General features: G+C 55.4%; 1 protein-coding gene across 1 annotated transcript; it reads left to right on the top strand.

Annotated features, from left to right (window-relative positions):
* On the top strand, window positions 1-16,040 carry MFNG (MFNG O-fucosylpeptide 3-beta-N-acetylglucosaminyltransferase). Its single transcript, XM_058568413.1, has 8 exons — window positions 1-777; window positions 5,778-5,826; window positions 6,118-6,220; window positions 6,655-6,808; window positions 9,785-9,870; window positions 11,677-11,842; window positions 13,544-13,629; window positions 15,073-16,040. Exons 1-8 carry the CDS (start codon window positions 523-525, stop codon window positions 15,137-15,139), a joined length of 966 nt encoding a protein of 321 aa, XP_058424396.1. The 5' UTR covers window positions 1-522; the 3' UTR covers window positions 15,140-16,040.
* The last annotated feature ends 10,892 nt before the right edge of the window (window positions 16,041-26,932 follow it).

Raw genomic sequence — 26,932 nt, forward strand, 5'->3', positions numbered from 1 at the left:
CGAGGGAGAGCATCCTGGAGGAGGAACAGTGGAGCAGAAGCTGGGAGGCTGGATACAGGACGCTGTGAAACACAAATGGGTGTTGAATGAGCTAAGCTGAGAGTCCCTCGGGAGTGGGAAGGCTGGAGGGCCCTCCCTTCATCCGGGCGTGGAGGGCTAGTTGCCCCCACCCCCACGGCAGCAGCTGGCAGGGCCAGGGCTGTCCTTCAGCCCGTGCCTCTTGTTCAGCCACCTCTGGGGCTCCCTTGGGCCGCCCCGCCCCTCTGGCTGCGCTGGAGGCAGGGGCGGGGCCAGGAGCACCAGAGCCGGCGGCAGGAGGGCAGGGGAGCAGGTGGAGGGCTGGCGGCTGCCGGCTGCCATGGCTCGGCCTCCAGGTCCAGAGCGCCACCGCCCACCCCTTCCCGCCTCGCCTGTCCCCGATGCCCGCCAGACTCCTGCCTTTGCCGGGGCCCCCGCCTGACCAGCCTCCCCTCCTGGTCCGGTTGGGATCTGGGGGCTGAGCCGTCCGGGGTCCCAGGGCCAATGCAGTGCCGGCTCCTCCGGGGCCTGGCGGGAGCCCTCCTCACCCTTCTGTGCACGGGGCTCCTCTCCCTGCCGTATCACTCCAGCCTGTTCCCCCAGGGCGTGCAGGAGCCCCCCGAACCGAGCCCGCCCAGCCCTCGGCCCCCCGACCTGCAGCTACACGATGTCTTCATCGCAGTCAAGACCACCCGTGCCTTCCATCACTCCCGCCTGGAGCTGCTGCTTGACACGTGGGTCTCCAGGACCAGGGAACAGGTGACAAGCGGGCGACTGGGGGCCTCGGGAGTGGCTCCTCGCCCAAGGGGCTCAAGGGCGCTTTTCTACTGGGCTGGGGTCCCCAGCGGCCTCGAGGGAGAAGCTGCCCGCCCACCTGCCCACTCCTCCTTCCCAGGCCTGGGGGCTCCTGTGGCCCACTGCTCCGTGTCTTTCAGGGGACAAATTGGGCCCCTGGGTCCCTCCTAGGGCTCCCTCTATACGCTGGCCGTTGCAGCACTGGCTTCGTTCTGCCCGCCCCGGCCTGGCCTGGCGTGGGGGCCGTGGTGGGTGTCTGGCAGCTGGGGCAGAGGCCTCTGAGTGGTCCTGACTCTGACATGAGCCCAGGCCAGGCTGCCTCCACCCAGGCCCCGGGTGCTGTCCTTCTGCCCTGGCCGTGAGGATGAAGACCAGGGCCGGAGCGGCTGAGGAGGGGACCGTCTAGGCGGGGCTGTCTGGGGAGAGAGCCCGGGGAGGGGGCATCCTTTCAGATTTCCTGACTGATCTGTCCCCAGGCCTCTGCTGCCCAGGCTGTGCCAAGGGGAGCGGCCCCTCGCCTCTGGTGCTCGTTTCCTGCCGCCGTTTCCGGGGGAGGGAGGGGGTGTGCTGTGATGGTGCTGGCTGAGGCTGAGGTGGGCAAGAGGTCAGGGTAGAGGCCCCCCTGGCATGTGGGACTGTGTATGTGTGTGTGTGAGCCAAAGTGTCAGTGTTAGACGTGCCTGGCAAGAGGTGTCTGGGTGACAGGGGCACGTGGCTCATGTCTCTGGGGAGGCAGCTCTTCCCCTCCCCACACCCAAGTCCCTCCCCAAGCAGTCAGTGACTGGCGGTGTCGGAGACCATCTCTGGGGAGGTGGAGAGGCAGATTTACACACACACACACACACACACACACACACACACACACACACGCCGTCCCCACCTTGGCGGCTGGCTCAGTGGGAGGAAGTGACTGAGCCTCCGGAGGAGGTCGGGGGCTCCTGGGAGACCAAAGAGGAGGGGAGGTAACGTCTGGAAGATGTCAGGTCCCCCTGGGGAGAGGGGACCCCCCTACCCCGATTTCCTGGCCCTGAGGTCCTAGCACCCTGGATTAACCCTTTCCCTGCCGGGCCCCCAGCACCCCAGGCTCTTCCTTGGGGCCCCACACAGCTTCTCGTCTTGGGGAGACTCTGGTTCCTCCCTCGGAAGCTGCCAAGCCTGGCCCTCCCCACAGACCTTCCTGTTTATGGCGCTGTGTCTGTGTGTCCCCTGGAGCGTGGCCTCACATGGTCTGAGGCCCTTTCCTGTCTTGTCTGGATCACCATGGTGGCGCCTTTGCTCCGGATGAGGAAACTGAGCACAGGCAGGAGGAGGTGCTTGCCAGCAGCACCCCAAAGGCCTGAGGGGGCAGAGCCCAGGGGCACCCCGCCCCCCTCTTTGCTGAGACCCCGGATCTGAGGTCTCAGGAGAGGGTCCTTGGGCCTGCAGCCTGGCGGACCAGGCCAGCAGAGGAGAGGCGAGCAGCCACCCACTCTGTGCCCCGAGCTCAACCCAAGATGCCAGCCAGGCAACCAGAGGGGGCACCTGCCACTCCGCGTCTGAGGGCTGCGTATCAGATGCATCACTCTCGTTAACCCTCAGAACAACCCTGAGTGGTAGGTCCTGATACGTATCCCCATTTCACAGGTGAGGAAACCGAGCACCGTTAAGCAGAGGTGGGAGATGAACGCTCAGTTGGACCTCAGCACAAGCGGCAGAGTCTAGAAATTGTGTCCTATGAGGCAGAGTGGAAAGAAGGAAGGATGTTCAGACGGCGCAACAGAAGGGGAGAGAGGGAGACCTACTTCATTTCCCCCCTTTGAATCATCTCTTCCTGCGACCTTGGCCGAGGCCCTCCCCCTTTCAGTCCTCAGTTTCCCCATCCGCACAGGACAGGAGGGTCTGGGAGCCTCTCTCAGCTCTGCCCTCAGGAGCGGGCCCGAGCTTGTTAACTCCAGGGCTGGGTGCCTGCCCAGCTGGTTAAGGGCGGCCGGGTAGCAGGTGGGCCTTTGTGGCAGTGGTCCGGGGCTCATGTGCCGGCCTTTGTCCCAGGCGGAGGGGGTGGGCTGGGGAGGCACGTTTTGTGATCCAGGGGGAGCTCCCTTGAGGGCTGTGGGGAGCAGCGCCAGCCCACCCCCCTCCTCTGCAGCAGATGGTCCTGGCTACTCCCTCCCCTGCCCCCAGCAGGCTGCCTGTCCCTTTGTTTTCCTGTGAGGTTTTAACCATCGTCAGGGTCCCCTCCCTAAACAATCAAATGCCACCCGTGGCTCAGGAAACTCTGCCCACCGCTCTGTGCCAACCTCAGGTTCCCGGGGACTGACACACCAGCCTCATGGCCTGCCCAGCCCGGCCCTGCAGGGCCCCTCCTCCCCCTTCCCCGCCGATTCATTCGGGCTTATTCCTTGGCCCATTTGGCCCATGCTCCAAACTCGAGAGAGTTCCACTCTCTGGTGGCTGTTTGGTGGCAGAAGTTTGCCAGGGAGCAGGGCAAGAAAGGCCTGCCTTATTCTCCAGGCTCCCTCAGGAGCTGTGTTGAAAACAGATGGGGTGGGGACAGGACTGAGCAGGGAGACCAGGGCAAAGGCGACTGCAGCAAAGCAGGCAGGAGGTGACGAGGGTGGACTGGACCACTGGGTGGCCCTGGGGGCTGGTGGGGAGAGGTCGCGTCCCGGGCGATTTGAAGGTTGGGTGGACAGAGTGGTGACAGACTGGGTGTGGGTGTGACAGAAAGAGAGGAGGCACGGTGAGCCCAGGGTGTCGGGTCCCAGCAGGATGGGGAAGACAGAGAGAAGGACAGGTCTGGGGGAGCTCGGGCATCAGCCTTGGTCCCCGAGGGAGAAATCGTGGCGATGGTGGATGTGAGAGCTGGGGAGAGGCCAGGGCTGGAGGTGTGAACGCGAGACTCTCTGGCTTCTTGAGGGAGTTTAAAACTGAGAGGCTGGATGGCGTCACCGAGGGAGTGGACGGGATGGAAAAGAGGACCAGGGTCTGGGCTTGGGCCACCAACACTTTCCCCAGAGAAATCCAGGGACCCCAAGTGTTAGCTAAATCTGATGGAGACAGACCCCAGGGAGAGAGGCTCAGAAGCTGGACGCTGCCCAGGCCTCCCAGGGGCAAGCCGGGTGCCGGACAGGGAGACAAATCAGACCAGGTCTGTGCCCTCCAGGATGTCACTGTCTGGTGGGAGAGACCAAGGGGTAGATTTCCTTAACTGAGGGGTTGCTGTTACCATAAGGAGGAACAGGAGCACATGGGAGGGGTGTCAGGGAAGGCTTTCTGGAGGAGGTGATGACTGAGCTGGGAGTTAAGGGGAGAGAAGAGGGCACAGCATGTACCAAGGCTCGGAGAAGTGTGTGTGTGGCGTATTTGGGGAAGTGAAAGACCTTCAGGTTCAAGAGCAGCCCTAGGGGTGGGGCAGGAAGTGATGAGAAAGGCTGTGTCATGCGCAGGGCCAGGTGGCCCCTCACTGGGCACACTTAGTAGGCTGGACTTAATCCCAAGGGCAGTAGGGAGATACAGAAGGTGTTAGTGGGGCTGGTGGGTATGGCTATTATCTGATTCTGGTCCTGACAGGAAAACAGATCTGAGGCAGTGAGGCAGGGCCTTGCAATAATCCATTGAGAGATAATAGGGGCTCAGAAGAAGGCCATGGCTGTGGGGAGACAGCCCTGGTTCCCGTCTGCCCCTTCCTGTGCCCAGCCCGTGCCTCAGTTTCCCCTGAGATACAGCAAGCTGAGCCTGGCTTCACTGCCAACTCTGCCTTGTTCTTTCACACATTATTTCGTTTTACATCACAGCTACCACAATTCCCCATTTTACAGATGGGTAAACTGAGGCTCAAGGCAGGGGCTGTTCTGATCTGAAGGGCTGATTTCTGGAAAGGACAGAGAGGTCTGTGGATGAACAGGGAGGGGCAGTGCGGTTGGAGGCCCCGAGCTTGGAGGGAGGACAGGGCTGGGCCCGGGTGTGGCCTGAGTGGGGGATGGGGAGGTCAGGGCCTCCCTGGGTGGGATGCTTTCTCCTTGGTCCTCACTTGGAAGAGGTTCAAAAGTGCCCCAGGCCCTGGGCAGGGCAGCCTAGGGGTCAGAGGAGGCCCTGGATGTGCTCGGGCAGCGAGAGGCTCTGCTGGGCTGGGCGTGGAGCGGGTGTGGGACCAGTCCCGGCTGGCACGTCTCCATCCTGCCACGTGCTGCCCCTGGAGGGCTTCTCTCTCCTCTCTTTAGAGTTTGTGTTCAGTTCATTTAGGGTGTTGAGTGGCTTCCACCCACCCAGGGAGGTGGCGAGGAGAGGTCCGAGGCCTGTGGCTTCGAATCCCAGCTGGGTCTTGCCGACTGCACGGCCTCGGTCGGTCACTTACCCTCAGTTCTGCCATCTGGGAGGGGACAGATCGCAGCATCTGCCTCGAGGTTCAGCGAGGTCATCGGGGACCGGGCGTGTGAAAGCTCCCGGCGGGAGCAGCTCCAATCGGGGAGAGCTGGATCGGGTCAAGATGCAAAATTTCTGAGATGCGGAAGGTTCCCCGCACTTGCACGGGGGGGTTTGTGTGGCTGTGGAGGTTGTGACATCTAAGGGGTGCGGTGTCCCAGCGTGTGGGTCTCTTCACACGGAGTCTGTCTCCTGACGAAGTGTTTAGGGTTGTGTGAGACTGTGGAGGGGGGACTGTGCTGTGTGTGCAATGGAAGAGGGTGTGTCAGGGTGTGGGACTGGTAGGGTCCCTGGGTGCTGGTCTGTAAGGGGCTGTGTGTGAGCGAGACACCAGGGCTGGTGTACACCGGGAAGCTGTGTGTCTACAGAAGCTGGGTTGTGTGTGTTGTTTGGGGGTTTAGCTGAGAAAGTCATGTTGTCCCAAAGGAGTGTGCGACTGTGAGAGGGTGTGTGACCGTCCCTGAAGGACGACAGAGGTCTGGGCGGGTGGTTCGTCCGGGGCTTGGCTGTGATGGGCGGTGGGCTGGCTGGCCGGAATCCTGATGCCTGTTTGTTCTTTCTAGACTTTCGTCTTCACCGACAGCCCGGATGAAGGCCTCCAGGAGAGACTGGGTAACTCTGGCGGGTGGGGGCGTCTCGGCTGCCGCCAGGGAAAGTTGGGGTGGCTGTCCTCTGGCCTGCGGGTCCCCAGGAAACAGGGGCACCCCTGGCACGTGGGGATTCCCCTTTGCCCAGGAGGGGCAGCTTCTTCCCTGGAAACGGGTGTGGCTGTGCTGGACAAGACCCTGGACACGTGGCTCCCGGCCCAGCTGCTGTCCATTGGCTGTGCTCTGCTTTCTCACTGGGTGCAGGGCTGTGGGGAGGAGTGGGGCAGGGTCCCCTGACTTGGCCTCACGTCTCCAGGGTCCCACCTCATCATCACCAACTGCTCTGCAGAGCACAGCCACCCCGCCCTGTCCTGCAAGATGGCTGCCGAGTTCGACGCCTTCCTGGCCAGCGGGCTGAGGTGAGCGCATCTGGGTCTCTGCGGGCAGGTGTGACTTCTGCCTCAGGCCAGTTCCTGAATGGGGTGTTGTGTCAAAAAAATGAAGTCCCCTGGGTCCTGTGAATTTAATCATGTAGGGCCTCTGGACTCCACCCACCCATCCACCCAGTGGGCAGTGTTCAGTGGGCTGGGCAGGCCTTCTGAGTTCAAATCCTGCCATTCAGTGGCTGTGTGACCTTGCGCAAGTGTCTTTACCTCTCTGAGTCTTGGTCCCCACCTGTTAAGTGGGCACGCCTTCCTTACAAGCTTACAAGAGAGGCTGCCTGGCACCTAACAGATGCTTTAAATGTTAGTCACCCCCACCGGGTAACTGTTTGTTGACTGACTATGGGGGCCAGGGGCGCCTCTCTAGGAACCCCCCTCCAAGCTCACTGTGCCCCCTTCCATCCCCACAGGTGGTTTTGCCACGTGGACGACGACAACTACGTGAACGCGCGGTCGCTGCTGAAGCTGCTAAAAACCTTCCCGCTGACCCGCGATGTCTACCTAGGCCGGCCCAGCCTGAACCGGCCCATCCACGCCTCTGAGCCGCGACCCCGCAACCGCACGGTGAGTCCCTCCCTTCCTCCTTAGTCCAGTGGACACCGGCCCCGGGGGCGGGGCCAGGCTGGGGCGGGGCCAGATGGGGGCGTGGCAAGACCAGGGCGGGGCCAGGCCGGGGGCGGGGCTGCGGAGGAGAGAGTCCAGTGGGTTTTCTAGGTTTCACGTTTGGCCTCCTTGCTGTGTGTTTGGGCTGGTGACTTCATCTCTGATCCTCAGTCTCCTCTTCTGTGAAATGGGGAGACTGAAATGATGCAGGTAAGGCACAGAGACTGGCACATAGGAGGGCCTCCGTCGCCGAGGGCAGTGGCTTGTCCTGGTCACTTGGTGAGGTCACCAGGCGGTGAGCTGAAGACTCCGGACTCCAGGCAGGGCTCCCAGCCCCCTGGTGTCATCGTTAGTTGTACAGGTTGTCAAAACGCTGAGAACTGCTGGGCCGGGTGTAAACTCCGGCTGCCCTGCGTCCCTAGACACTCGCCTCCCCTAGGACCCTCCTCCCCCCAGACTTCACTAACCAGCAGGTGGAGAGCTGACACCCGGCACAACAGGGGCCTAGCGCCAGCTTAGCTCCAGACCTGGGTGGACACTGTTAGGGTTGCCAGATTTAGAAAACAAATAAACAAAAAAACCAGGATGTCAGTTTCATTTGACTTTCAGATCAACAGTGAAGAATTTTTTAGTATAAGTATGTTGTGGGTTCTCCCCCGGGGCCCCAGGACCCACCAGGCTTCTGGTGGTGGGTGGACCAGCCCCCTAGGGCTCCCTTGGTCCTGCGAAAATGCGAGTTTGGGAGCCCCCTCCCTGGAGGCAGCGCCTGGAGCGGGAGCTGGCCCGCTGTGGGGCTCTCTCCCTCCCTCGGTCACCATCTGCTTCATTAGGAAAACCAAGAGCAGGGAACACCAAGCCTTAATTATCAGCTAATCAGCCTGTGAGCCCTAATTAAACCCTCCTGGGCCCAGGGCTGGGTGTGTGAGTCGATTTCGGGTGAGCTGAGGTCTCCCGGGCTCCCACCCACCTCACCCCGGCCTTAGGGGTTGAGAACTCTGCTCCACCTCCCTGGGATCACATGCCAGCCTGCCACCTCCTGGCTTAGTGATCTTGATTGAAATCAGCCCATCTCTCTGCGCCTCAGTTTCCTCATCTGTGAAATGGGTGATAACAGTCCCTACCTCATAGGGTATGTGTGGTTGTGAACAAAACAGAATGGACTAAATGAGGTCATCTATCCAGGTGCTTGGAGCGGGACCTGGCAGGTAACAGACACGAGGACGTGTCAGCATCAGCACATGACTCAGCTCAGCCTTCATCTCCCAGCCCGTTCTTCCCGGGCAGGCTCAGCACCCTGCTGGGCACACTCAGCACCCACAACCCGCATGAATGCCCTCCTTGACACACACCCCACCAGTGGGATCCCAGGACTCTGCCCCAGAGTGTCCTGGCCTGTTCAGACCCTGGGGTCCCCCAGGGTGGGACAGCAAAGGGGTCAAGAACTCTGTTTCTGGGTCGGTCCCGGCTCTGGGAGGTCAGGCAAGTGACCTCACTTTTGTGCTTATTGGTCTGCTCGTCTATGGCATAGCTCTTGGCACAGGGCTGGGCCCAGTCAGTGCTCAGGGTTAGGCGCTTATATTGTTATCGCTGCTGTTGTGGTAATGATATGACAGCGGAGGCCCTGCACTCATTCATTCATTCAACAAGCATTTATTGGGCACCCACTGTGTGCCAGGTCCTTAGGAAACCATTCATTCTGCCTTGTTGAGCCCTGACCTCTCTGTAAGAGGGTAGAGTTTCCAGAAGTAAACTCATAGAGGTCTTTAGGAGGAGGACACCACCGGGCCAGGAGCACCTTCAGCTTCCAGAACTGGAGCAGATGTTGTGCTCACAGGTGACAAATCTGAGGCCCAGAGAGGGGCTGTGACTTTCTCAAGGTTACACAGCTGTGCAGTGGAGGAGGTGGGGGCCTCAGAGTCAGGCTGCCCGACTCCCTGCCCAGGGCTCTTCTCACTGCTGCCGCATGGGGGATAACCCAAACCCATGCAACATGTATCAATGAAGCACCAGTTGTGTACCTGGGAGAAGATAACCTCAGGGAACTTGTTCCACCAAGAGGTGGTATGGCTGAAAGGGCACATTGTTTCCCAAAAGCCTTAGAGAAATCCATGGGTGAATTCACGGGTCCTCCCAGAGGAGGGGGAAGAGGCCTTGGGCCGTGGTGCTGTTGGGCAGTGGCAGAAAATGGTTCAGACTGCAGAGGGATGTTGGTTCTTGTGACTGAGATATCAAGGGGTCTCCTGGTCTCGGTCTCACAGGCCGGTCTGTCCTCTCTTTACTCCATGCAAGGCCTCCTTTTCTCCTTTTGTGGAAAAGCTTTCTCGGTCCCAGGAGTTGGGAGTGGCGAGGCCAGTGTAAGTGGCCCATGTGGGTGGCATCAGGATTATAGCTCCCAGAGCTGGTGACCCTGCAGAGAGCATCTTTCTCACAATTAGCATATACGGTTCAGGGAAGAACTCTGATTGGCTGGCCTAAGTCATGTGCCTGTCGCTGAGCCAATCACTGGGTCAAGGGGTGTGGCCTTGTGATCGCTCATTCCCAGGGCACCTCCCTGCCTCTGTCCTAAGGGAGCAGGGGCTGTGTGTGGCAGCCCTTCCTGAACCACATAGGGTGAGGTACAGACATTTCTCTGGGGAAAGGGGTAAGGTGTGCTGGGCTGACGGATATGACACGTGTCCTCTTTAACCGGAATCCAGCCAGATTAGGGTCTCATTGGAGACACCATCAATCTTGATTTGTTATGTGACTTTGGGCCTTGGTTTCTTTCTCTGTAAAATGGGCATAATAATGTCAGGCTGCAGCAAGACTCTAGCGAGATGTGAAATAAAAAGCTTTTGAGCCTGCTGGCTGGAAGTGAGGGATGGCCAAGCTGTTGCCCCCACCCACCCCACCTCCAGGCTCACCCCGCACCTTGGCCCTCCCTTCCTCTCCCCCCAGAGGCTGGTACGGTTCTGGTTCGCCACTGGGGGTGCCGGCTTCTGCATCAACCGCAAACTAGCTTTGAAGATGGCCCCATGGGCCAGGTAAGTGGGGGATGGGGTGGGGGTGGCTGGTGTGTGGGGCCGTTGCTGCAGGAAGGGCTTGAGAGCAAGCCCAGGAGAAACTACCCCTATTCATGCTGTGTCACCCAGTTACAGAGTTAGTGGTGAGCAGGCTCCTGCCACGCTGCCCTCGGGGGTGCACCGCCCATTGCACTCTGCCACACACAGGGAGGTTGCGTAATCTCAGGGGCCTCAGTGCCCCCATCTGTAAAATGGACATGAGAATGCACGGCCAATGGCTGTTAAATGAGGAAGTGTCTGGGCTGGCACCTGGTGGGAGCCAGACAAACATTAGGTCCCGTTTGCAGTCCTCTTCTGACCCGTCATTGGCACAGGGAGGTGAAGGCCAAGTGTAGTGGCACTCAGAGGAGGGAAGAGGAGGGAAGGCCTCCTGGAAGAGGTGGCATTTGAGCTGGGATGGCCTTAGAGGGCTCCAGATTGAGGGAGATCCTAGGGTGGTGGAAGCCCTCAGTATGGGGTGGGGGGCACCAGTATTCTCGAAAGGAAGTGGCAAAGGCCTGGCCTCCTGACGTCTGCCTGGACAGACTGTTGTTATTATTAACAGCAACATCAGTGTCACCACCGTGTATTGAGGGTTGACTCTGAGCCAGGCTGTGCTCCACCAAGGGTCTCACAGCATCTGAGGAGGAAGGGGGCGTTAGCCTCGTTTCTACAGCTGAGGAAACTGAGGCACTGAGAAGTTAAGCCAACGACTGGTCCAAGGTCACCCAGGTCCAAGGTCACCCAGCTGCTGGATTTGGCTGCAAGGCCTGCATGCTTTGCCTCTGCACCAGCCTGCCCTGCCCTGCCCTGGATGGGGGTGGGGGGGTCCTCCGGGGGCATTCGTGCCTGAGTAGGAGCAGGAACACTGCCCTAGGGCATGTCGACAGCAGGCGTGTACCCGGGACGGGGGTCTGCCTGGGCCTGGGGTCTTCTGCCTGTCTCTATGCTACCTTCGTGTGAATTAGAAAAAGGCACCTCCTCTGGGCAGATGCGGCCGGGGGGGGGCAGGGGGGACGTGAAAGTGGATTTCTACTCCCCTGGCCCCCTTGGCCAGGCATCCTGTGCAGCAGCGGGAGACTGCCCAACCCGGCCCCCAGGGTGTTAATGGGGTCAGAGCAGTCAGGTGACGCCCTTGCCTGGGGTGCTGCCCCCCCTACGCCAGACACCTGGCTGACTCCAGCTCATCCTGTAAGACTCCCTTTGAAGACTGCTGCTGTCACGATTAAATACAAAGCAAAACAAAAACTGCCACCTCCTCTGGGAAGCCCACCTTCCCACCCTGTGTCCCACAGGCCTCCTGCTTCCCTCTGACTTAGCGCCAGTCCTACTCTGAAATGACCTGCTCGTCTGTCTGTCTCCCCCCAGAACGGGGGCTGCTGTTGAGGGCAGGAGGGTTTCTTTCTCATCTCTGTATCCTCACTCAGCCCTAGCATGGTGTCTGGCACCAGGTAGATGCTCAAGCTGAATGGTGAATGAATGAATGAAAAGAAAGGGATAGAAGGAAGGGATACATTTATAACGGGCTTCGTGTCATCATTCCTCCACTTCATCCTCACCACGGCCCTGTGAGGATGAGGCTATTATCATACCCGTTTCACAGCAGTGGAAACTGAGGCTCCCCGAGGTTTGTGACTTGCCCGAGGTCGCACAGTACACAGGAGGCAGGTGCTAGAGCCGAGCTCTGGCCTGCAGATGTGCTGGCGGAGGGTGGGCCTTCTGGGAGCGGGGGAGGGCTCTAGGTGTGGAGGGCCCAGCCAGAGGCCACAGCACGGCTCTGTCCCTCAGTGGCCCCCGCTTCGTGGACACATCTGCGCTCATCCGGCTGCCTGACGACTGCACTGTGGGCTACATCATTGAGTGCAAGCTGGGCGGTCACCTGCAGCCCAGCCCCCTCTTCCACTCGCACCTGGAGACGCTGCAGCTGCTGGGGGCTGCCCAGCTCCCGGAGCAGGTGAGCGGCCCCGGGGCAGGTGGTGGTGGGGGAGGTGTGTGTGGGCTATCCCCTATTGATGGGGAAACTGAGGCCCAGCCTGGCAAAGGCTCACCTTAAGGGCACACGGTGACTCAGCCCTCTCCACCTTTAACTCTCAAGGGCTGGCATTTGTGATGCTAATTATTTGATCTGATTCCCCAATTCCAGCTGGAAGGACCTGCACAGACAGATGAAGCTTGTCTGCAGGGTCAGACCACCCTGCTCCCCACCTGCTACCTCCCGTCCCTCTCTCCATCCTTCAATCTTCCATCCTCCCTCCATCCCCCTGGGGGCCAGGCCTGCCCTTTCCAACTCCTCCTGTTGGCAGCTGCCTCCTTGGTCAAAGCTCACCTGTCCACTGCTCGCTGCTGTTCCTTCTAACCCAGATGTTACTGGGAAGGGCCAGGCCTTCAGTGAGGACACTTGGGCATAATGTCGGGCTGGGACCCCATCCCACCTGGCAGGTAATGACTCTGCTGAGGTCCACCTGGAGCTGCCCTGCAGTTGCTGCTCTCCAGCTCATGGGTCTGCAGCCTGTAGATGGTCCTGGCTGGGACGTCCCTGGGGTCTTCGGCCCAACAGTGTGAGTCAGACCCTTTAGGCTGTAAACAACAGAAAGGCGTCCCAGACTGGTCAAACCCAAAAGGATGTTTATGGGCCCGCGTACCTGAGAAGCCGAGGGCTTGGCTTGACTTGCTAGAGCTGGTGTGGTCTGGGAGCTCCGACTGTCCCCTCTCTCATCTGCCCTCCCCCATGTTGGCTTCATTCTCAGGCAGCCTGCCCCTCGTCGTGCTGGCAAGATGGCGGCCCCAGGTGTCTCTCACCTACCTCCTTCCACCAGATCCCAAGGCTGGTGCTTATTGGTCAGATGGCCTCGCTTGGGTCACATGACCTGTCTCCTTGCGGCACCTAGAATTAGCGTTGATTGGCCAGCCTGGAACTGGGGTTCAGGGTTGGTCCGGTTAGGAAAGAGGGGCAGATTTGGGGTAGCCAAAACCAGGGCCCTTAATGTTTGGGGTTTCCAGAGCACCCCACATGCCAGGTACCACACTAGAGGCCTTCTTTTCTTTAACTCTGGTTCCTCACAACATTCACATGAGGTTGGTGCTATACCCATTCTACAGATGGAGAAACTGAGGCCCAGAGAGCAGAACTAACCATGACACACAGCTGGTACAAGGCAGAGGGGATTTGACCTCTGGTTGGGTGGCCCCTAAGCCCACAGTCTTTAACCACTGTGCCTGACTGCCTCTCGCCGGGGGTCATTATCCCGCACCCTCGTTGCGTGTGGAGTAACCCGGGGCTCCGGGTGGAGAGCACGTGGCCAGGGCCCCACAGCGAGTCTCAGGAAACCTCCATCCAGGCCGCAACTTCCTGGAAGGTGCCTTCCCTCTTGAGCCTCAGTTTCCCAGTCTGTGGATGAGGGAATTGTACCAGCCTCCCAGGTAAGCTGGACTGTTGGGGGCACAAATGAGATCTGGGCATGAAAGTGCTCTGCAGGCTTCAGGCTCCTCGGTGACGCACCCACAGCTAAGGGGAATTCGGGCACAGAGGCAGGCTCTCTGTGCCCTCAAAATGCTTTATGTTCCTTCCCTGCTTCTCCCCACACGCTGTCCCCTTGTGGGGTCCCCAGTGGGACACTCCCCAACCTTCATTCTCTTCTCCGCTTCTCCCTGCCAGGTCACCCTCAGCTATGGCGTCTTCGAGGGGAAGCTCAACGTCATTAAGCTACAGGGCCCCTTCTCCCCCGAGGAGGACCCCTCCAGGTGGGTCTGGGGGCTGAACTGTGGGATGGGAGGGATGGGGCTGGGTCCCGGCATCCGAAGATGAGGGAGTCGGGAGGGGGGGAAGTGAGACAGGCCCCAGTGGCTGACAGCGCAGAGCTGAGAGTGGAGGGAGTGGATTTCAGGCTCTGCTCTGCCACGGGCTTGCTAGGTGACCTTGGGCAAATGCCTCGCCCTCTCTGGGCCTCAGTCTCCCCATTGTAACACAAGGAGGCTGGGCATTGTGGATCTGAAGGGCTCTCCCAGCCCTGATCCTCTGGGATTCTTCAGAAACCCCTGGAAGACTTTAATGTCTGCACTGAGCAAAGGAGATGGTGGAGGAAATGCAGGTGCTGCTGGGGAATTTTTATTGGATCTTTGTAGGCTCTTTGTTTCTTTGATTCTCTTCAATGGTTCTTTCTGGTGGGTAGAGGGTTGGAATGGGGGCTGAGATGCCACCCAGGCACCTTCCGGTTCTGCCCCCAAACTGGCCACAGGGAGATGAGGCCTGTTCATCTCAGCCCCCCATTGCTGTAGAGCAGATTGGTGCACAGCCTGCGACACACTGTGGCAAGAGGGCCAAAAGCTGCTCATGAAGTAGAGGACAGCAGTGTGACTGGAATGCGGGAGAAGAGAGGGGGGTGGTGTTAAATTCGGTTGGGGACATGGCAGCCCCCCGGCCCTGTAGGCTCTGTCTGGACTTCAGATTTATCTCAAGTATGTAACCCTTGGGGAACCAGGACTCCTGGCTCCGAGGTTCTGCGGCGCCATCTGTTCTGGGGCAGAAGGCTCACAACTATTTCGAGGGCCCTGGGGCCGAGGCTGTGTTGACTAAGCTGGACGTGACAAGGAGACACAGTTTGGCTTAATATAGGAAAAAAGATTCAAATTTCTGGGATGAAAGGAGCTGCCTTCTAATGGGGTGAGCTCCCCATCAGTGGAGGTGTGCAAGCTATGGCTATACTGCCAAGAGGTTTAAGAATTGATGTTAGATTCTCTCTAAGCCTGAAGACCCTAGAATCCATAGGTTCCTGCCTAAGGAGGCTGGAGCCAACTGGGGACTCTGATATATGTGGTCAGATGGTCCGGCCTCCGCTGAGGTCTCTTCATGGCTTCTCCAGCCTCTGAAGTCTCTCTAAACCAGTGGTTCTCAACCAGGGGCCATTTCCCCCCCAGGGACATTGGCAATGTCTGGAGACATTTTTTATTGTTACTACTTGGCGGGGGGTCTTGGCATCTAGCCGGCAGAGGCCGGGGATGCTGCTCAACATCCTACAATACACAGGACGGCCCCACAACAAAGGATGATCTGGCCCCGAATGTTAATAGTGCTGAGGTGAAGGAGCCCTGCTCCAAACCACCCCTGTGCCCTGCGCTGCCCTAGGAGCTGTGGGGCGAGGATGGGAGTGGGACTGGCTGTCTCATCCGTTTCTGGTCTCTCCGCAGGTTTCGCTCCCTCCACTGTCTCCTCTACCCAGACACTCCCTGGTGCCCCCAGCTGGTGGCCCACTGAACCCTGAACCGCTGGGCTGAGGTCTCTGTTTGTCCCTCGCCTCCCCAGGCAGCCCTGAGGGCCTGTGGCAAGTGCCCTGAGGTGGGCAGTCCCTGGCAGGGCCTCCGAGTGGTGGGCAAGCCCAGGATTGGCTGGTGGCTGGTGGGGAGGGCATCCCGAGCCCCTGGGAGGTGAGGGGACAGCCCAGGGACCAGGAGCACAAGGTGAGGGCGGGAGAGGCCCCAGGGGCTGGGCTTCCACGGGCCTTGGGTGGCTGAATCGAACCGGGGTGGGGGCCCTTGAGCTGGGCTTGGACTCACAGGTCCTAACCCTCCAGTGAATCACAGGGGCCCCTGGGTGGGGTCTGGCCCCTGCCCCCAGCTCTGGTCTCTGAGTCATTCCCCTGGGGTCAAGGGCTGTGCCACCCACTCGTGGCTTCCTTGGCTGGATCATCAACCACTGAGGGGACCCAGTGGAATAATGGCAGAATCCAGGGCCTGTGACAGATACTGTTGTTGCCACCGGTCTCCAGCTCCTTGTTCCCCACTACTTGCTAACAGAACCCGATTTTGTTTGAAGCATGCCCAGAATCAGATGACGGATTATAGTGGGTCCCAGAAAATCATGATGATCCTTTTGCTCATTTTCCCAGTGTCCCTTGCGGTTAGGGGCTACCATGTGACCCAGCTCTGGCCAGAGCCAGACTCTGTCTGTTAATGTGAATTAAGCAAAGCCAATAGAGAAGCTTCTGGGGAAGGTTTTGCAGCCCCATACCCCGTCTTCCTGCTGTGAGTGTGAGTGTGATGTCTGGATCTGGGGCAGCCACTTTGCTGCCATGAAGGAAAGGCCAAGACAGTCATCCACAGCTGTCCCTTTCAGCGTCTGGTTCTGTAAAAAAATTAAACCCTGTTTGTTTAAGCCACTCTTGGTTCAGTTTCCTGTTTCCTGCAGCCACAGCATTCCTGACTGGGGCAGGGTGTTTGATGTGTCTGTCACAGTGGGGATGGCGGTCACTTTTAGGGGTGTTGCCCATTTTATGGATGAGAAAAGGAAAGCAGCTTCACGGGTTGGTATGTGGGTGAAGTGATGTAGTGTTTGTAACGGACATGGCACAGAGCCTGGCACGGAGAGAGGAGGGACTCAGTGAATGGTGACTGTTAGTGTGTGCTTGTGTCGTGGTGTGCCAGATGTGTGAGGGTGTGCGCACGCGCGTGTGTGTGGCATGTACCCTCCTCCTACACATGTCTGTGCATAAGGACATATGTGTGTGCCTGTCACAAGTGTGTGTGTATGATGTACATGCTTGTGAATACCACAAGGTGCTGGTGTGCTGGGGGCTGTTCCTCCTTTCCTCTGCCCTCAGGTCCTGGGGGGTGGGGTGTGGTTAGAGAACCAGGAAGGCAGAATGGAGGCTCAGAGCTTCTGGTGTCAGATAAAGGGGCAGTTTGACAGCCAAGGTAGGAGCTGAAGAAATGCGAGTGTTCTTGGAATTTCAGGTCCCAAGGGGTTGGATGAATGAATGAAAGTGATGTTGGTGAAATTCCAGGCCTGGTGGTGCATGGGGCGCAGGGTAGGGATGGGAGGTCTCTTCTCTCCACCCGCATTATGCCCCAGTGATGTTGGAAGTTGGGGCTACAGTGGGGCTCAGGGCTGGGGGGAGGAGGGAGGAGAGATCCTGAAGGATGGAGGGGCTCTGAGCCAGGCACCCAGAGCCGGGGGCTCCTCTGGAGCACGTTCTCTAGCCCTTGAAGGACGTTGTCCCGGCCACAACTCTGTCTGGAACAGTGGAACCATGGAGCACCAGAGCCTCAGTCCTTGTTTTCCAGGAGGAGCTTGAGGCTCAGAGAGGGACCACCATGTGCCTGTGGTCGCACAGCAGGTCAGGTGCAGGGTCGGGCTGCTTGGGCTCTTCCAAAGCTTTCTGTCTTTCTGGGCTGACCTAATGCTGGGTTTGTGGGATGCAAGCCAAGTGGGGGTGGCCCCCGGCCCTGCAGCCGGTGAGGGATGGAATGGTGCGCTCCCCAGCTGCTGTGGGAGGCTGCGGCCAGCCTGCTTTTAGAAGCAGCAGCCGATTTGCGGGTTGTTCCCAGATCCTGAGGGTCGGGTGGAGGGAACAGGACTCGGGCCATCTGCTGCCTCCATTGTCCCAGAATAGCTGCGGTCGGAGAGGGAGCAGAGTCAGCAAGGATCAGAATTGGGATGGAGGAAGGAGGGAGTCTGGCTTTAACCCTTCGTGTGTCTGTATGGGAGGGTGTGAAGTTGCCTGCACTCTGTGCTAAGGTGACCCTTGTGGGCCCCAGTGGCAGGGGCTGGGAGTCGGGGGACAAGGTTGGACCCCCTGTCTTCGCCTTGCTGTGCCCCTTGGGCAAGTGTTATTCCCATTTTACAGATTAGGAAACTGAGGCACAGAGAGGGAGCAAGCCCATGGTCCAGGTCATGGGGCTTATAGGTGCCAGAGCCACGATTTGACCTGCAGCGGTCATCTCAGTGGGACGACTTTGGGGGGCCGGAGAGCCTCGGCAGGCCTGGGCTCTGTGCCCTCAGGCAGGCGACTTCACTGTTCACTGGCCTCGCCTGTAAAATTGGCACAATGACTTCTATGTAGCGGGCTGTGTGGTTTTGAGACGCTGCACAGAGAGCTCCTGGCACAGGTGGTTGCTCAATAACAAACCTCCTGCTGTCTCTGAGCTGTGTTCTCAGCTGTAAAGGGTGGAAGGATGCTGGACCAGCCGTCACCGGCACTCCACTATCCGGGTCCGAGCCCCTGTCAGTCTCGCCTGCGTTACCGCAGCAGCCTCCTCGCTCGCCTCCTCTCAGGCCCCCGCCTTGCTCGCTGGCTCCGGCCACACTGGCCTCCTCCTTCCTCCTGGCGGGTGCCCAGGTTCTCTGCCTGCACCAGCTCTTTCCTCTCCCTGGAGTGCACCCCCACTTCTGCATGGCTGGCTTGTTCTTGTTAAGCTCCACTGTCCTCTTCTGGGGAGGCCCTCCCTGATCACCCATCACAAAGCAGCCACCTGTCAAGGGTCACTGTCAGTCACTTGACTCTGGTCGCTCTCTGCAGAGCTCTAACCCTCGCAGACACGGCTCTTGTTGGTGCATCTGCTTACTCATGCATTTGTTTGTCGCTGCCCCCATCTGACTCTTGGCTCCACGATCCCAGGGAACATGTCGGTCCTGTTCATTGCAGCTCTCTGCCTGGCACACAGTAGATGCCCAACAAATATTTGTGGGATGAATAGAGAAGTGAGTGAATGGGTTTCTCAGAGCTTCCAGCTCTGTCAGTTCTAAGATTCTACAAAAGGTGCTAAAACCACTGGACGCGAGGTGACGGGGGAGCCTTGTAATGGAGGGATCAGGCTGGCGACACTCAACATTTTTAGTATCATCCCCAAAGAGAGAACCCGACTAACCGCTCCTGATATGAGGCACTAGGCAGGGCACAGTGCCACCCAGGGAGTCTGCTTGCCCAAATAATTGACCCTACACAGTTCAACCCTTTGGATCTAAATCCCAGTTCCCAGGAAATAGGGGGACAGTGGAACGTGTTAAATGACACCATGAGGGTTCAACCCACCAAACTGACAAATGAGGACAATTCTATAGGACAAGGGACCTGGTTTCTTCAACACGTAAAATGACATAAAAAAGGAAAGGAGGAAGGACTGTCAGAGATTAAAAGAGATTTAGGAGATACAGCAACACGATGCAAAGCATGGACCTTGTCTAGATCTTGATTCAAGTAAATGGACCCTAAAAAGATATTTTTGAGAAAAATGAGGAAATTTGAACATGTACTTTGTATTAAATGGTATTAAGAAATAATTTTATTAGATGTGATAATGATATTGAGGTTTTTTTTTCCTATAGAAACGTTCTAATATGTGAGAGATATATTCTGAAATATTTATGGGTGAAATGATATAACATCTGGAATTTTCTTTAAAAAGGTGCTCGAGGAGAGGAATGAAATAAGAATGGTAAAATGGGATGGTTGTTGAAGTTGGGTGAGGGGCACAGGGGTTTCATGATGCTATTCCTTTTACTTTGGTGTGTGTTTGAAAATTTCCACAATAAAAAGCAAAATTAAATAAATAAAGGGAGTCTGTGGATATTCCTTTTTGCTGGCTATGGCCCTGCTCCTTCCCCTTTTCCCTCCTCCCTCCTCTGGCCCCTCCTCCATGCCCCACATTCAGGCCCGGAGAACATCTGTTCTCATCAGATGCCGCTGTCCTGACTCCACTTCCTGTCTCCCTAAACACCCAGAGAAAGGAGAGGCAGACCTTGACCGGAAGCCGGCCCCTGCCTGGTTTGCCTTCTGCCCGTTGCCTGATTTCTCTGAGGCCCACCCTGATTTCTTTTGGTTCTGAGTGCTTGTCCCAGCTGCTTAGTAACCCAGCAGTGCTTTCCTTGGGCACAGTCATTGGGCACATTCCTCCGCCCACTTATCACTCCCCGTAGTCATCCATCTAATATGAGTTCACTGCTTGCCTCCTCTGGGGATGGGGTCCCTGTGTTCAAGGCTACACAGGGGAATCAGGTGGGAGCCCCACCCTCAATAGGGAGCTCAAATCCCAGTGGGGACGGTATTGAAAACATGGCATATCATGTAATCGATGACAAAACGAGACCACGGGGCACAAGGAGGGAGGACTAAATTCGAGGGCGAGGGATGCAGGGCAGCAGGAATCAGGAAGATCTGGGTCTTGAACCCTGAGGAGGTCAGAAGGAGCAGAATGCATCAAACACTGCCCTGCAGATGGGGCTAGGGAGACCCTAAGGAAAGATGCAAATGTTAGTCATGGTTATGAGAACGCCTGTTTTCACACGGCTCCGTGTCTCATCTTGCAGGATAAAGGTGACGTGTGAACCTGGCAGACTGTCCATATAAAACAGAGGGATGACTCTCCCTCCATTGCTCCCTACATCTCCTCCCCAGTGACTTTGTAGATTCCCCCCCGAGTAGAGACCCTGCAGATGCACCTCCGTGCCTCATAGTATCTGGCACAGGGCTGGGCACATGGAGGCACTTCATGAAGACTGATGACTACTTATGTGAGTGAGTCAACCTCAGGCCAGTACCAAGCTGGCTGTATCAGAATCACAGACACTTTTATTTGAAGCTTGCTCAGATTCCAGGGCCCCATTTTATATCCTCAGAATGGAAGCCTCCAAAGAAGGGGCCAGGGAATCTGTATTTTTACCTGGTTCCCCAAGAGGCTCTAAGTTGCTGCTGGGTGACAGAAAAAGGTGGGAGTTGAGGTGAGTTCAGCACCATGGACAGAACCCTCACTGCGCCTCTGTCTACTCTCCTTCCCGGGACTCTCTGGGGCAAGGGCGTTCTATGTGTATATGTGGCGGGGGTTCATGGTCTAACCCTGATGGGGCTAGGTGACACCTGTGGACTTGGCCCCGACGTGACACAGCCCTCGTCTGGGCTTCAGGAGTGAGTTTCGGGGCGGGCACTGGTCCTGCTGTGGGAGATAGCTCTGACTCTGCATAGAGAGGGGCCGTATAATAAATATACCTTCCATTTCTTTTATAAGTCGTAAGCGACCCCCATACTGTGCAAGCAGCAAAGCATGAAGCCTGAGCCAGTGTGAACAAATTAATCCCCCAAACATGGTTTGAGCACCTACTGTGTTCAAGGGCTGTGCTGGTAGCCAAGGGGCAAGTAGGGATGAGTGAGATACGGCTGCCACCCCAAGGAACCTACAGCTTGTCAAACACGGTTCAGTGATTGTTAGAAAGGAGAGCATCCTTGAAGATAACCAGACGCTGAGTCAGAGAGTGTACACACTGGAGAGGCAGCCAGGGGAGTGGAGAGAACCGACTTTTGATGGCAGAGGCTTCTTGGGTTTGAGACGTGGCCCGGGCACTGACTAGCTGTGTGACTTTGTGCTTAGCTCTCAGAGCCTCAGTTTCCTAATCTGAGAAATGAGAGTGACTACAGCCCCACCCCCCCCAAGGCATTTGTAAGGAAAGTGCTCACTCAGCCCAGTGCCCAGGAGGCAGCCCCAGCACCATTCATTCACTCAAAGACTCCACATTTATGCCAGGCATGGTGCCAGACACCATGAACAAGATGGATGAGGGCTGGCACCCAGGGATCTTATTCTGGGGCAGAAGGGCAGAGGTGGCTTTTCCTCTATTCCTCCTGGCCCCCAGCTGGACTACATTTCCAGCCTCTCTTGCAGGGAGGGTGGCCATGAGACTGAGTTCTGGCTGATGAATGTGCCCCACTTGCAGGCCTGGCCCATAAAACCCTCCCACACGAGAAGATCTCTCTCTGTCCTCATCACTAGCTGATGAAGAGGATAGACGAGGGCAGAGGCTGGAGACTCTGCTTGTGTTGAGTTGAGCCCCTGGATTTTGGGGTGTTTGTTACGGTGCTCAGCCTACCCTGACTAATACAGGGAGACACAACAAACAGGTAAGCAAACAGAAGCTCTAGAGAATGACGGAGTGACGAGGGACATCCACAGGAAGGGGACAGTGGAGATCTTTGGGGGACACATTGTGGATTTGTTTATAAATTCTTCAAAGCTTAACTAGTAAATCTTTAGCCCCTCAACAGTCCTGGTCTGAAATTCTCCTCTTTGGCCATATAATTTCCTCTCAAGCCTCTTGAAACCCCATCATGAGTGATATATAAGTCACGCACATGACTCCTCCGCCTTCTAGACTATGTTTCAAGGACCTGTGGACCGGGTTTGTCTTTAATTTGGCCCTGCTGGGTTGGAAACCTGTCCCTTCTTGCATTATGGCTCCAGCCACCTTTCTCTTTCCCACCTATATCCTCGCCTTCTGGGTAAGGATCAGACTACGTTCCCGTCTCTCCAGCCTACTGACCCCTCAGCATCGTTCAGTATTCAGGTGAAAGTATCTTTGCACCTTTAATGACTTTCTAGAAGCAGGATGCAGACCACAAGAGGGAAAACACCCAATTTACCAGTTGATTTGTAAGAGGCATGTATATAGTCCAAATCTGTTTCGTTTGTATCTGATTATTTTAAAAATAAATTTAAATAAATTCTAATACATGAGTCATGTGTTTACTGTTCCATTTATCCATTGCTGCATAACAGACTACCCCAAAACTTAGTGGCTTGAAACACAGCGACACCACTTATTTTGCTTGTGAATCTGCTAATGTGGGCAGGGCTCGGCGGGACGCTCGTCTCTGTTCCACTGGGTGTCGGCTGAGGCGGCTCCGGGCTGGGGCTGGGATCGTCTGAAGTCTCTCACGCCTCTGACACCTGCGTGGGGACGACTCTAATTGCTGGCGTTGTTCTCTGTCTCTGCGAGGTCTTTCTGGAATGACGTTGCAGGGTAGCTGGAGCTCTTACGTGTTGGCTCAGGGCTCCCAGCCACGAGAGCTAGGTGGAAGCTAGTTGGCCTCTTCTGACCCGGCCTAGGCAGTCAGGCGGCATTGCTTCATTAGAGCCAGTGACCAAAGCCGGCACATATTCACAGAGAGGGGATTTAGACTCCCGACTCCCCCCCTTAAAAATTACATTGTTAAAAAAAAAAAGTGTTAAAATATATATAACACACAATTTGACACTTTAACCATTTTTGTGTACAATTCAGTGGCATTAATTATATTCACAATGTTGTGCAACCACTGCCAAAGCTTTTTCATAATGTTTAAGCATAATGTTTTCAAGGTTCATCCACCTTAAAGCATGTATTAGAATGCCATTCCTTTTTATGGCTGCATACTATTCCATCGTATGTATAAGTCACATTTTGTTTATCCATTCATCCATCCATGGACACTTGGGTCGCTTCCATCTTTTGGCTATTGTGAATAATGCTGCTATGAACACAGGTGTACAAATATCTGTTTGCATCGCTGCTATCAATTCTTTTGAAAATACATCCAGGACTGAAATTGCTGGATTATGTGGTAATTCTGTGTTTCATTTCTTTTAAGGAACTGCCATATCGTTTTCCACAGCTGCTGTACCATTTTACCTTCCCACAACAGTGCACGAGAGTTCCAATTTCTCCACATCCTCACCAACACTTATTTTTTTTTTTTAATTAATAGTCATCCTAGTGGGTGTGAAGTGGTATCTCATTGTGGTTTTGATTTGCCTTTCCCTATGATGAGTGATATTGAACATTTTTTCATGTGCTTATTGGCAATTTGTGTATCTTCTTTGGAGAAATGTCTTTTCAAGTCCCGTGCCCAGTTTTTAATTGGGTTGTTTTTTGTTATTGATGAGTTCTCATTCTGTTTTACAGCCGTGTCATTTCAAAGAATAGTTATACCGTTTTCTATTAACCAGTCCTCTATTGATGGATATTCAGGGGTTTCTAATCATGTGCTGTTCAGACAATGCTACAGTGAATTTTCTGGGACACATGTTATTATGCTCACGTGTGGGTATATTGAAAGATAAATTCCTAGCAGTGGGATTGGTGAATTAAGGAGAAACTGCATTAATCACTTAGGTAGATACTGTCCAATTTCCCTTGAGAGAGGATCTACTGACTTATCTTCCCTGGAGTCAAGCAAGAGAGCAAGGCTCAGCTTTACTACCAACACATATGTTTTCTGCATTGTGCCAAAGATTTCGTCTTCCTTGGGGATGCTAATCTGACATTTCCTAATACTGATTAAAACATTGGCCTAACACTACACTCTGTTAAGGGATTTGCAACTTAATTGCATTTGTTCATAAAACAGAATTAATATCGAATAACTTGCCATCAACAGAACTAATTTTGACCCTGTGCCATGACAAATCTATTTATGTTTTATGTTTTCAAAATCTGTTCAAAGTTAAAAAAAAAATCGGCGACTTGAATACCATTAAACTGATATAAAAAAACCAGACTCAATCTCAGTGTGTCTGCCCACCTTCCCAAATAGTACAACATTTATTTTTATCAATTCTTTCCCGGAGCTGCAGCCACGAAAATTCACGACTGGAAATTCTTTTCTCTATCAACGGTATCTAACAAGATAATGGAACAATTCACACACCAAGTATTAATTCAACCTGCACGTTCTAGGCGAGGTATGGATTTGGAAGCAAACAGCATCCCTTTATGAAGCCCGCACCAAACCACTCCTCTCATTTCTAATCAAGAAAGTAATTGAAAATTGTTATGAGCAAATCAGGATCCAATTAAACAGATAAACAGATTATAACCACATTAACTACATTATATTAAGATATGTTCATAATTAACTAGTCACAGTTTTCAAGAAAAGCAACTTTTTTTTTGGAGCTGGGCCTGTGGCCTAGTGGTTAAGTTTGGCGTGCTGTGCTTTGGCAGCCCAGGTTCGGATCCTGGGCATGGACCTACACCACACATCAGCCATGCTGTGGTGGCGACCCACATACAAAATAGAGGAAGACTGGCACAGATGTTAACTCAGGGCCAATCTTCCTCAGCAAAAAAAAAAAAAAAGAAAGAAAAAAGAAAAGAAAAGAAAAAGAAAAAGAAAAAAGGAAAGAAAAGGAACTTTTTTTTTAGGGGAGAAAGTTCCCACAAATGAAGAACTAAGTTGAAAATGAACTCGGGACAGCAAATTCTGCATGTTCTGCACAGAAACGAATGTAATATTTATATTAACTGATAATAAAGACATATGCCAAATAAAGCATGATGTACAGGGTGAATAAATGAGAAATACTTAATCAGCATGTTAAAACCGTAGTAAATACACATTACCTTTACACTATGTGTCAATTTAGAAGCCAGTTTACATAATATTAGCTCACTTGTCTTTCCTTGCATGATACCTTTGAGTCCATCTAGCCCAAACGCCCACCCAGTAGAGGAATCCTGGGTCACCCAAACACGTCTTGCTGCCCCCTCTGACGGCAGGTTCACTGCCTCAAGTGGTGGTGAAGTCAGGCTGCTCCTGATGTGACACCCACATTGGGTGTTTGTGGCTTCCCCCCCTCTGGGAGCTCAGCGGGACCCACTGGCTTCCTCCTCAGCTACCCGAGATTCAGAGACACCTACTTGCTCAGAGGCAACTTTTAAAGTTTCCCAGGGAACTTGAACGTACAGCCAAATTTGGGACCTACTTCTCTGTAAAGATCGTCCAGAATCTGCGTGGTCATTTCTTCCTTCCTTCCTTCATTTTTACACTAGCGTTTATTGGACACCTTCATGCTAAGTCCTGAGGACACCCACATGTTATTTACCTAGTGTTTTTCTTTATATTGACCTTTTTGTACCTAAAGACCGTTATTTTAAAAAGAAACTTTATATCATGGATTTGATGGGCCAGGCATATTATACCTAAAACACATTAAAATAAGCACATAATTCTTAAAATAAACAAGTGAATCACTATCATCTAAAAATTACCTTGTCTATTACTAGTGATAGTCACAGCACCTTTTAGGAAACAGTGGATTCATTATCCATTCATTCACTTATTCCTTCCTTCATCCATCCCGCATTTCCTGAGCTCCTCTGATGGGCTGTGCTGGATGCTGGGCATCCTGCCCTGCCCTCCTGCTCGACCGTGACTGGCGTCCACCTGCCACTCGGGAGCCTCCCACTCTCTCCGCTCCTGGAACAGGAATGGAGCCGCCCCCAACTTCTTCAGGCCCTGATGAAGCTCCTTCTCAGGGCTTCGTGCTCCTTCCACAGACGCCCAACCTTCCTTTCTCCTAGCTAGGCAGTCCTGGAGGTGTGTGTGGGTGCTGCTACCCAGCTCCCTGGTTGGAGTCACTTGGGCAGTGCAGGCCATCACCACCAGGGGGCACCCCTGCTTCACTGCTGGCTTCTTGCCCAGGCCAGGGCCAAGGCCAGGGCCAGGGTCAGGGCCAGGGCAAGGTGGGCCGGCTGGAAGGTTTGGATGCCTGGGGGACAAGACCTTGGGAAGGGCCTTATGGGATAAGGGTCATGAAAATGGGCCCCCTGCACTCAGATTCTGAGCAAATCTACCTTCCTCCCTGCCAGGGGTAAAAAGTACACAGCACATCTCTTTACCAGGCTCAACAAAACATGACCAGCTGGTGACAGCAGCCACCAACTAAATACCCCTGCCATTTGGTGAAGGGCAAGGTTGCTCAGGTACAGATGCTGAGCCCACCACGAGCCCCAGACATCGTGTCTACGGCCTGAACCTGAAACCGCCCTGTACATCAACACTTTGCTGATTTTTTCCAGGCAGGGGAGGAGCAGAGAACAGGATGGAAAGCCAATGGGGGCCTCTCCTGGGGAGTGGGGCTGCCCTGATCCTCACCTCCAGCCAGGAAGACAGTCTGGGGGGACTGGGCCTTCTGCAACCGTCCTTCCCCAGTCCCCGGGCCTCAGTTTCCCCTTCTGTACAATGGGACTGAAATTGTTTCTGCCCTGCCTGCCTCTCTCTCGGGAACACAGATGTGAAAGCCGCTGCAAACAGCAGAGAGCAGGTTTCAACAAAAACAAGAGAATCTAGAATGGAATTCGGCTCCCCTCTCCCTGCCCCTTCCCGCTTTGGAATTTGTGCAGATTTGTAGTCTGTGCAGGTAAGCTGGCAATTAGGTGCAGCGGTGGCTCCTGCCTTGCCCTCCGATGACGTCTTCTAATTGCTCTAATCTGTGTTTTCATGCACTCGCTGGAAAATGAGAAGAGCCGCCAGCTCCACGAAGAGGGGAGACGAGGAGTGGGCCCCAGGCGAGGCGGGGGGGGGGGGGGGGGGGGGCGGGGGTTGGGGCCCAGCACCTACTGTGTGCAGCCCCTGTGATGGGGGCAGGGAGGCAAACGGCCGACGTGCTCCTGTTCCTGGGCTCTCACAGTTCCCGGGCTCGGAGGGGCGTTAACGGAGGACATGGGTGGGGGAGGTGAAAAGCT

This window comes from Diceros bicornis, chromosome 25, assembly GCF_020826845.1.
Source record: "Diceros bicornis minor isolate mBicDic1 chromosome 25, mDicBic1.mat.cur, whole genome shotgun sequence".
Taxonomy (NCBI): Eukaryota; Metazoa; Chordata; class Mammalia; order Perissodactyla; family Rhinocerotidae; genus Diceros; species Diceros bicornis.